The 11,963-nt window shown below is 36.1% G+C and overlaps 1 protein-coding gene across 1 annotated transcript in view; it reads right to left on the reverse strand.

The window, feature by feature from the left end:
- Positions 1-1,567: 1,567 nt before the first annotated feature.
- Positions 1,568-11,963, reverse strand: part of LOC107654206 (ankyrin repeat domain-containing protein 33B-like) — an 11,827-nt gene continuing 1,431 nt past the window's right edge. Inside the window, exons 2-4 of the mRNA XM_016441179.1 lie at positions 4,944-5,073; positions 4,584-4,724; positions 1,568-3,216 (exon numbers count right to left, since the gene is read on the reverse strand). Coding sequence (XP_016296665.1) covers positions 2,369-3,216; positions 4,584-4,724; positions 4,944-5,073 — 1,119 coding nt within the window. The 3' untranslated portion in view covers positions 1,568-2,368. The remainder of the gene's footprint in view (positions 3,217-4,583; positions 4,725-4,943; positions 5,074-11,963) is intronic.

The following is an 11,963-nucleotide window of genomic DNA, read 5'->3' on the forward strand; positions in this document are numbered from 1 at the left end:
TAGGCTATCAGCGCTGCCACAGATCCCACGTCAGTGCTTTGGTTCTCCAGCAGAGGGCACTTCATTGTTTTTCATAGTGTTGTCCTGAGGCAAGTGCTGACCTTGCAAGATAAGTCCCTCGGTGTCTGTCAGCTCGTGCCGGTGACCTCAATAGCTTAATAAGGTGTGTGCTTCACCTTTACTCCTGCTCAAAGTTCAATAAATGGAGTCACGCTTTGGATTTATAAAGTAGTTTTTATTCAAAAGATACAATGAGATTTTTCTTCTAAGCATTGCTGGTCATTACTTTTGGTTTACAACCTAAAGTAGTGTAAACACAGTGTTATTTTAAGATAACAGGGTGACCTGACATTAGGTCTGCACTGGTCTTTGCATCTTTGTGAAATCAGCTGTGGAGTGTGTTTTGTTGGACACCGAGGCACAGTGGTGCTGTTGAGATGATGTGACGGTCAGTGAGAAGATATTTCAAACAGATAACACTACACATTCTTTAAAATTAACATTGCATTTTTCTGCATACAGAAGCATTCATATCTGAGATTTGTTGTGATATGTTTGAATTTGGATTAACTGTTTCCAGCTCTGAAAGAAATCATAAGGGAGAGCGGAGTAAGTTGTACCACGTTTTACTTAAGATGCCTCCTGCGAGAAGGAATGAAAAAAAAATATGTTTAATATTTCAGGATGCCTCCTATGTGTTTATAATAGGGCCCATGTTAGGGGTAAACTGTCATGTCAAGGTTAAATCGAATCATAGGGAAATAATTTACATATTAAATTAGCAAATGAAGGAGGAAAATATTTACTAATGTACAGTACCTTTGTAAAGTCTTACTTTGCTGCACATTATTTGCATTTTCATATACCAAGATATCCAGGATAAGGTTAAATATTAAGAATATTTAATAATAATTTTCAGCGTTTATATTATTAGTAACAGTATTTCCTATATCTGAAGGCAAAGTTAAGTTTCACTATTAGGGGAGCCACTGGCACAGCTTGCCACAAAGCTATTGTTTTGGGGAAATGGTTTAATAATTCATGGCTAATCTTTAGCTAGATAATTTATATGTTTTTTTACACAAGTAATTCACCAATTTACAACACTGTTACAAAATTGAGTCGGTAAGATTTTTATAAATGTTTTAAAAGAATTCTCTTCTGCTCAACAAGGCTGCATTTATTTCATCAAAAGAAATACAGTAATACTGTGAAATATAAATTAGAATAACTGTATATATAAATTAGAATAACTGTTTTTAATATATATATATATATATATAATACTGTGAAATTACAATTTAGAATAACTGTTTTGTGTTTTAAAATATATGTAATTTATTCATGTGATTGCAAAGCTGGAATTTCAGCATCATTACTCCAGATTATCAATGTTGTAACCTTGTTGTTTTTTCCCAAATTTTTTTTGATGAATAAAAGTTCAAAAGAACAGCATTTATTGTAAATAGAAATCTTTTGTAACATTAGAAAATTCTTCAGTCACTTTTGATCAATTTAATGTGTCCTTGCTACATAAAAGTATTAATTTCTTTAAAACGCGTCTCATTCACCCTAAACTTTGAACAGTAGTGTGTATGACATATATTTTTAAACCTGTATACATTTGTGTTGGCTTTCATGTAGAACTATTTACTTTGACATGCAAAGAAATGTTTAGCTTTTTGTAAATGCACCTCTCCATCACAGGCAGATGTGTATGTTGCAAATACCATTTGGTAAAAGACAATACATGTTTGTTTTTTCAAGGTTCAGAACATAGTCATTAAAGTAATGAACTTAGAGTGCTTTAGTAGTATAAATAATTATTAAATGTACAGAAAAAATCAAATAAGATGCTGATCCATGATATCACTACCTATTTTACCGTCTTTCATTACTCGCTGGTGATTGTCTGTAGCATTTGTCTCTGAAATGTGTGCAAATACAGACAGATCTGCTGCCGAAATACCATCAACATCTACAATGTTTAGAAAAATAGTTTAAAAATTAGGTATTGACAAAGTATGTCTGTTAAATACATTCACAATGCTACTGTTAAATCTCAGACAACACTAGCATTTGGACAACTCTAAAAATCAAAGAACCCGATTTTAAGAATGTAAACATAAAGTAGCATCTGGTTTTAGTAGTTTACCCATATTAGCTATTTTCCTGATGCTCAAAACACATGAAAAGGGATTAAAGGAGCTGTTCACTTTAAATCCTTCACTTTACCATATTTTAAAGAGGGTAAAAAGGAGTTGAGAAGCTTTATAAAAATGAATTGTCTTTAAAAATATATATATTTGAATTCAACATCAAAATTGCATTTCAAGTATAAAACGGTGAGCAGTGTGTCTGCACATATTTATTTCCTTTTGCCTGTAGTGAGTTGTCTCTTCGTTATGGCCTCCAGTCTTTTCCTTTCCGCCTCCTCTGCTTTCTTTCGCTCCTCCTTCAGTTCTTTGTATCTCCACTTTGGGATCTGGAGGAACTGGTCGTCTATACAGCTGCTTTTCCGCCGCACTTTCTCCGGCACGTAGGTTGATGTAGCAGCCTTGGTAATCCTCAGCTTGGGCACCACCATACCTGGCCTAACGCTGCTCCTCCTCAGCAGGTGTAAGGGGAGCAGACTGGCCCTGCGGATGCCCGGGGAGGAAGAGGAGGAGCCGTCTGATTGGGCCTGGGGTTGCAGACTCGCACGACGATCTTTCGATTTGGGCACCAGCAGGACGCGGGAGTTCTGGAAGAGACATTTGTAGTTCTCGAGGCGCTCGGGTCCCAGACTTTTCAGCTGCTCGATGCGTTGTTTTTTTAGTATCTCCTGAACAGAGTACCGGCGTTTTCCCACACAGGGCGGGCTGCCGGGACACACCGTTCGACACGCTGTTGCGATGAACGGGCTCCCCAGCGATGTTGTCATGCGCACCATGTGATCCAGAACCCCGTCTTCTGACGCCTCGGTGACGTTACTGATGTCAAAGAAGTCACGTAGTGTCTCTGAAATTTTCTGAATGCAGCCTTTGGGCGCCTGAGCTTTGGCCACCAGCGCAGGCAGAAGGGGCCACTCAGACCAATAGGTGTCGCAGAACTGATCTGCACACGGCTGCTGCATCAGCCGCGTCATGGCGAACACAGTGTCATAGCGGCTTGTAAAGATGGCCCACTCTCGCGCAGTGAACTTCCTCCCATTGTCCCTGGCATCTATGTTAGCTCCTGATCAAGAAAGCAAATGTGATTGTGTGATTGGAGTTAGAATTAGTTATTACCATAATAAATCTGACTTGTGAAAAGCACTCGCATCCTCCTAGAACTCATAATACAACTAGGAATCTGCTCCGACTTGTGCCACCTGACCGCTGTTGTGTCATGCGGAAACACTCAAAATAGTGGTAACTTTAGCAGTAAAATGTAGTTAAGCAGTTATTTTGTAATAATTCTGTTTAATAATTCCTATTATTGACTATAATTAATTTGACTATAACAAAATAATTAAATTTGGAAGAATCATTATGCCATACAACAACAAACACACCAAAAAAAAGTGGCAAATATGGCTTGTTCACTAATTTCTTGCACTACATGTCTTAAGTTATATGGCATTTAATTCGTTATTCACAGGGGATAAATAATAACGATAATATATTTTTAATAAATTTTAATATTTAATATAATATAAATATTATTTGTATGAAAAAATTTATACATACCATGGAGCTTCATATGTTAGAATGAAGCTGAGACATGTTACTTTTTTTTTTTGCTATGCTTTCTTTTTTTTCCCTAAAATTATTTTAGCATTTTAGAAAAAAAGAAAGCATAGCTAAAAAAATGTATTAATTATTTATTATAATAATAAACAATTTTTATTAAAAAAAAAACATTATTTGAGTGGCACATTTTACATATAAAATGTAGCTTCACAGGTCAGAATATAAAACTTTAGAAATAAATCAATAGAATGTAAAAAAAATTATATTTTTGTAAGAAGTATTGCTCCTGTGGCACACATCATTCATAAAATGCAGCTTCACAGGTCAGAATATAAAATCACTTTAGAAAAAAAGCATAACAAATATAAAAATATATAAAATATTTTTTAAAATGTATAATATTTTTGTAATAAGTATTATTATTTGTATGGCACACATCATACATAAACTGTAGCTTCACAGGTCAGAATATAAAATCTTTTTTAGAAAAAAATAAAGTATAGCAAAAAAATAAAGAATAAAACATTAAAAAGACAGTAACAACAAGAGCCTAAATAAAATAAAATAAAAACTTGTGTGACTATTGTGTGACTCCAGCAGATTTGTAATATAGTTGTTTTAAGTGCCAATGTATAGCAAGAGCTGCATTTTTTTTTCTACAGAAAAAAATAACCATATGGATTTAGAATGGCATAAGAGTAAATAAATAATGACAACTCTTTTTAATTTGGGGTGAACTATCCCTTTAAAATCAGTTAGTAAATCTGTGGTATGATTATGTTTGCATTTTATCCTTGTCTTGTAGCTAATCATATAACGTTTCCTGGCACGTCTGTCAGTCTATCGCACAGTGATCTGAGGCTCGAGTACCTGCCAGCATCAGGGCTCTGACACATTCCACTCGACCCTGTATAGCAGCTTTCATCAGAGCGGTGAAACCGTGGCAGTTCCTCTTCTCGATGTCAAGCCCGGGAAAGTAGTTGAGTAGGTAGTTAGTGATTGTGATGTGACCTGCAATTGTTCAGGAGAATTATGGAAATGCAGTCAGCTGTTGAATATGTAACAACACTTCTAGGGCACTCAGCGGTTCATTTCTAGTAGTATTTGGACGTTTTCACACTCATCCATTTACTTTGAATGTTGAGACACTAGTTACTTAAACTTTATAGTAATCTAAATGTAAATATGTGCAGGTAGTGATTTGGATTGAGGCTGTTTGATCGCTCTTACCCGCCTGAGCAGCAGTGGTGAGGGCTGTATTGCCTTCATTGTCCTGCCAGTTCACATCCAGGTGAGGACACTGGGAGAGAGCAACCACCACATCCACGTATCCTTGGTAGCATGCCACTATTAGTCCAGTCTGCAAAGTCAACACACACACAAGGCATTACTGGCCAGGAACATTTAGTGGAACTAGCAGTTGGTAAATCTGAGGAAAATGGCTGGGTATTGATACAGATTTCACCATTAAATTTCCATTTTGATTTGGAAATATATATGGTAAGCTGTAAACTATACAAGGAATGCTGTCCGTATATTTCTACAATATTGCATGTAAAGTAAAAAATATAATGAATATGTAATATAGCCTATATATTTAACAAAATGATCCAATCTAGAGTTCATTATAATGGCTTTCCTGAGGTAAACGTAACGTTACTTGACACATTGTTTACAAGTGTTTTACTGATGTCTATCCGCGGTTAAAATGCTGATTTAGCGATTGAAAAAGATATTATATATTTCTGAAAGTTCTACTGTTTTTTTTCAACAAGTTGCCACTTGAATTGATTGATTGAATTTTGCGATAAAACTGAGCTATGTGAATCTTTTGAGTAGACAGCGAATCGATTCACGATTCATATTTTTTTCGATTCAATTCAAGAACGATTTAGCAAATTCTGAACCATTCGATTCAGTTCACGATGATATTTTTTCGATTGTGATTTAATGATTCGATTCTTTTTAGGTGTGCTCATAGGATTAAGCGGTGTTTACCAAGAAAAGTTTACTAATGAAACGTATGATGGTAGGCTATCTGCTGAGCTGGGCGTGTGAATTATGAATTCTAATCTGGCTTGACGTAGGCAGATTCAAATCTGAAAATGTCCAGAATTGCAAGTATTTCACAGTGTTATTGGCGTGATGAAGCAGTGCGGCTGATTTTGGGGAGTTTTCTGTAGACGTCTGGCATGCCTGTTTCTCGCTTCACAGTCAGTCTGGCCTATTTAAGTGTGAACAGTAAGAGTGTGGAACGGAGTGTCAGCAGCGTCTCATCACTCTGACACACAGCTGGAGGCTGCGCACTAAAAATAAACCCCGGACAAGCTAATTTTACACGGCTATGATGACAATAAGAGAGAGATGCTTCCAGTTGCTGCACATCAGATTACGGTGAAAGTGTGTGCTTAAGGTGACGTATGTAGTTTTATTGATGTTTAATATACAGTACAGAGACATTAGTGAGCCATTAGTAGGTCAGTTTCCAACTGTAAACACTGTGGCCCAGTGACGCTATGAAAACAATTTCATATGACCTCTGAATTTCTGATTTGTATTATGTATATTATTGCATTTTTATTATGCTTTTTTGGAGCTTGAATGATGGTCACTATTAACTGTTGTTGTGTCGTAAAAGATAAGTGTGAAATGTCCTTTTGTGTTTAATGCAAAACAAATCAGCATACATATGTGAAACAACACGAGGGTGAGTAAATTACATTTATTTTAGTTTTTGGGTGAACTGTTTTGCAGTTTTGCTTTTCATAAAGTATTGTGTATAAATACAGTTGCACTGTAAACTCATTTATAGGTAGATTTATTATTAAAATTTAATTTAGGGCGCAACCCGTTTGTCTTAGTCTGCATCTTTATATCAAACATACTCAGCTCGGTTTAAATACAAGTGTAGACATGTGTTGGGGTAATCTGTGGCCTGGTTGATTCTTAAAATAGAAAGGATTAGCCTTGTGAGCCTTTGAATGAAAGAGGAGTTACAGGATTTGTCCTCCAATTCAGCTTTGACAATGAAGACAATATACAGCATCTATGATCCTTCTAAAAAAAGAAAAAGAACAGAACTGCTTACTTTGCATATCATGCTTACTTTGCATATCATATTTGTGGGCGTGAAATGCAAAGTCTAACCTTAATGCTGTACGATAATTACACAATAACACAAAAAAAGTACTATTATGTTTACTTTTTGAACATTAGATTACTTATTGTGCGTCACTAGAAGTTTTTAGACATTTTTAGTATGAATAGTAATATATGACAAACTGGTGAAACAAACCCTGAAACAAGCTGGCCTCAAAAAAGTGTGACAGGAGCACGCTGGTCTGGATTTGATAATATCATGTCAGTCTGGCTGTGAAGTATTGGAGTCCCCGAAAACAGGTCAGTGGGTAACATCCATCCACAGATGTTCCGTCAATGACTTGATATTACATCAACGCCAGGCTCAAAGTGATCCTGATGCATTCATCAACTGGAAACCCCTACCTGCACAGCAGTGTGTAAATGAAATGCCTTGAATCTGCCAGAGAGTTGTCGGTTAAGCTGGCGGAATTGACTTCCCTGCTAGGCCCGGTGTTGTAGTTTAGCCCAGATTCTTGATACCAAGAATACAAAATGCAAGAATACAGATTTGCAAGAACACGTATACTGAACTCCTATAGCAATAGTAGTTGCATGGTAAACAGGATGTTAGGGGTCATGAGTATGTACTGTATGTATATAATGGAAAATACAGATGGGCTTGAAAATGCAGACGTTATGGATCCTGTAATGATATTAACAGTTCACTCAAAAGAGGCCTTTAAATCAACAGCACTAAGATATTTGCCTGATGCTTTGTAATGTAAGGCTAGTAATATAATGTCATTAAGTATTATGACATTAAAGACAATACATGTTATACAGTGATTAGTTATTTTCCACAAATTTGTGATGTTCCAACAGTACTGGGATGTTTTACTGTGGTATCACTCTGCTTCTGTGTTTGCAGCATTCCGTTGCTAATATGTGAGCTAAGACATTTCTGAATGGTGTAATGCTGTAAATAAGAACATGAATCAGTTTTTTAGTAGTTGCCTTTATGTGAATTTGCTTAAGTATGACAACAAAATACAGTAAAAACAGTAATATTCTGAAATATTATTACAATTTAAAATAACTGTTTTCTATTTGAAAATATATGTATTCCTTTGATGGCAAATATGAATTTTCAGCAGTCAGTCTTCAATGTCACATGGTCCTGAAGAAATTATTCTAATATGCTGATTTGGTGCCCAAATAATTATTGGGGTTCAGTTAATATTAATGGTTCTTATTATTATTATTATTATCGATGTTGACAACATATTTTTTGCTACATGAATAACAATACATTTTTGTGATGCTTTGATGAATAGAATGTTTAATGAACAGCATTTCTTTGAAATTGCAATATATATATACAGTGGGTACGGAAAATATTCAGACCCCCTTAAATTTTTCACTCTTTGTTATATTGCAGCCATTTGCTAAAATCATTTAAGTTAATATTTTTTCCTCATTAATGTACACACAGCACCCCATATTGACAGAAAAACACAGAATCGTTGACATTTTTGCAGATTTATTAAAAAAGAAAAACTGAAATATCACATGGTCCTAAGTATTCAGACCCTTTGCTCAGTATTTAGTAGAAGCACCCTTTTGATCTAATACAGCCATGAGTCTTTTTGGGAAAGATGCAACAAGTTTTTCACACCTGGATTTGGGGATCCTCTGCCATTCCTCCTTGCAGATCCTCTCCAGTTCTGTCAGGTTGGATGGTAAACGTTGGTGGACAGCCATTTTTAGGTCTCTCCAGAGATGCTCAATTGGGTTTAAGTCAGGGCTCTGGCTGGGCCATTCAAGAACAGTCACAGAGTTGTTGTGAAGCCACTCCTTCGTTATTTTAGCTGTGTGCTTAGGGTCTTTTTTTAACTTTAAATCGCATAAACACATTTCATTACACCAAATACACAAAATAATGTTCTTTTTAGCAGCATCATATGACCCCTTTAAGAAAAAAAACTTTCTTACCTCAAACTCTTAAATGGTGTGTCACAGTTTCCACAAAATATTAATGTTTTTAACATTGATCATAAGAAATATTTTAGCACCAAATCAGCATATTAGAATGATTTCTGAAGGAGTAATGGCTGCTAAAAATTCAGCTTTGCATCACAGGAATAAATTACATTTTTAAATATATTCAAATGGAGGCAGTTATTTAAAATTGTAATAACATGTCACAATATTTTGGTTTTTACTGTTACTTTATTTATTTATTTTTTTGGTCAAGTCATTCAGCCCAGGAAGAGATGTAATGCTCACTGACTAATGACCTTATTTACAGCATTACACCATGCAGAGTCTCAAATGAACAGAGCACATGCTGGAACTATTAGTGGGGAAATCCTGTGCCTTTTGCTCTGAACTGTCTTGTAGAAGAGTGATGAGAGATAAGAGATGAGCCTGTGTGAAGTGAAGCTCTTGAGGTTCCTCAGAGGAATTCCATAGTCTCATCCCACTACAGCTCTGTCTGTTAGGCTACCAGGAATGGATAGCCATGCCATCATATCAGCTTCTCTTTATAGAGTGTATTGATTTTACATTTTTAAACACATTCTCTTGAATCTAAGCTTTTAAGTTGTAATGTGATACATTCTGAACTGTTGAGGCCTCGAGCTCTGGGAGGTGATGTCATTTGGGGACTCGTTTTTGTGAGGAATGACCAGGTTTGGGCTAGAAAGAGAAAAGGCAAGAGGCTTGTTCTTGTGACTGTGCAACTCCATTATTAAACCCTGCAAATTATTTGTGCATTACTCGTGCACACTTTGCACAATGTGTTTTGCATTTAGCTTTTATATAATGTAATTATCCCACAACACATGCCTTAGAGGTCACAGCAGACTGCCAGAATCAACCCTGAAACTTCACGTATTTGATGTTCATGTAAAATTGATTGTCTAACTGATTTTCTGACATTTGAAGATACTTTGTTAGTGGAACGTTATAACTACCACATTCACACCACAATATAAATTATAAGGCTAGATCACACCAAGATCACACTGCCCCAACAAGAATTGTTGGGTTTTGTTGGATCAGTGTGTTAACACCAGGCATTTGTTGGTTCAGTATGAATTAGACTTAAGTTCTTGTGACTATCACAATTAAGCTAGGTTATATTGAAGTACTTTGGGTGTCTTGCGCATTATAAAAGTTTGGCATGTGGTCAGCCTTTGCATTCCTCAATTTTTACCACAAACGTATACATAAATAAGTAAGCTCCCATCCTTAACACCTATGAAACGATGTCTTGTTCTTTACGAAAGTCTATTAAAAAAAACTCTATAAACCTACAAATAATAATAACAAACTATTTAAACCTGTTCTGTTTTATATGTGTTAATAAAACTCACACAATTCATAACATTTCCAGTAGGCCTACGATTTATTTGTAACATTTCTTTTATTTGGCTATTAAAGTTATTTTCTTTTCTCATTTGACTCCAAATGCTTTAACTATTAGCTCACTCATCGGTTCTCGACTCATTACAAGTCGATTTGGACATGTTCGAGCAAGACGGTTCTCAGTTAAGCGAGTTGTTAAAGAAGTAGTTCACCCAAAAATGAAAATTTACTGTTAATTTATCCATCCTTAAGCCATTCAAAATTTGACTTTTTTCTTCAGTTGAACAATAAATACGTTTTTTTAGCTGAAACCTGATCCTTGGTGATTCATAAAGTGAAACTCAATGGCTACCGTCACTTTGAGACTCAAAAAAAGCATATCATGCAGCACAAAATTTATACCCGTGGCTCATGGCGATATTGAGGTCTATCTGACAATACATTATTAACAGATGTCCAGTTCACAAGCAAATAATTCTTTTGAACCGGTTCTTTTTAGTGAACTGGATTAATCAGTTCACCAAATCAGACTAAACCTTCTGAAACAGTTTGCAGCCAGAGCAGCACAGGTCTACAAGTTACACAATCAAAGCTCACTTTTGGACATGACCGGTGTTGTGCCCAATTCTGACCCCTGCCAGATTATTACCCCCCCTAGTATTGGTAGGTTTAGGGTTAGGTGTGGGGGAGGGGTTAGGGTTAGGATTAGGGGCGGGGTTAAGATTAGGCAATCAGGTAGCGATTTCAACGAGGGGGGTAATAATTTGCCAGGGGGTCGAAAATGCACAACACCGGCAGTCGCTCCGAGGATTATACCAGTGTATATGATCCTATGATGCTGGTTTTTGGTGCACCAAAGCACTAACTCATTTAGTGCTCCAGTTCCTCCAACCATACACTGAACTGAGGAAACTGGAAACTGGAATTGAACCAAAGAACTGATGAGCTGCTGATACAAACATGCGTGAACCAAACACTTGAATAAAGGAGCAAAATTAAAGTTTTTATGGCTTCTCATAGTTTACGTAAAAATTGAGTTGATTAAGACTAGTTTATTCACTATGTAAAACCTCTGCGTTTCACATCATTATTGGGTGCTTAATAATAAAATTGTTTATTTTACATCATTCAGTACGTAAGCAAACTAGTGAATCACTTGTTTGAACCAGTTCATTGAAATGAACTGTCCAAAAGAACCAGTTCCCGGAAAAGAATCTGACATTTACCTAAGGCTATGGATTACAGGCTATAAGGTTGTAAATAACGTTCAGTTTCTTGCACAGACCAATCGTTTTGCTTCAGAAGACGTCAATATAGCGCCAGTAGCCACGGGTATTAATTTTGTGTTGCCTGATATGCTTTTGTGGACTCTCAAAGTGCCATTGACTTACATTTTATAAATCACCAAGGACAATGATTTCAGCTAAAAATCTTCTTTACTGTTCTGCAGAAGTTATCCTGAAGTTGAGTAAATTACCAGCAAATTTTTGTTTTTGGGTGAACTATCCCATTTACCTGGATTATTGCGAGTCGTACAAATCCGAATAGATCTTCCTCTGACCGCCTTGCACACCCCTGATTCAATTCAATTCGTAAATGAATCGTTCAGTCAGACAAGTTTTGTTCAATTGTTTAAATTAAAAGATCCGACTCAAGAAAACAATTCGTTACATTGTTACACACTTCTCCTTTATCTGTGACATGTGTACTGTAATGTAAAGTGTGTGACTGTTGAAAAAAACAGCATATGGTTAGGTATGTTTTGACGCTGGGATGCTGGTTTAAGCTGGTCCTTTGCTG

This window comes from Sinocyclocheilus anshuiensis, unplaced genomic scaffold (assembly GCF_001515605.1).
Source record: "Sinocyclocheilus anshuiensis isolate Anshui unplaced genomic scaffold, SAMN03320099.WGS_v1.1 scaffold655, whole genome shotgun sequence".
NCBI classification, from domain to species: domain Eukaryota; kingdom Metazoa; phylum Chordata; class Actinopteri; order Cypriniformes; family Cyprinidae; genus Sinocyclocheilus; species Sinocyclocheilus anshuiensis.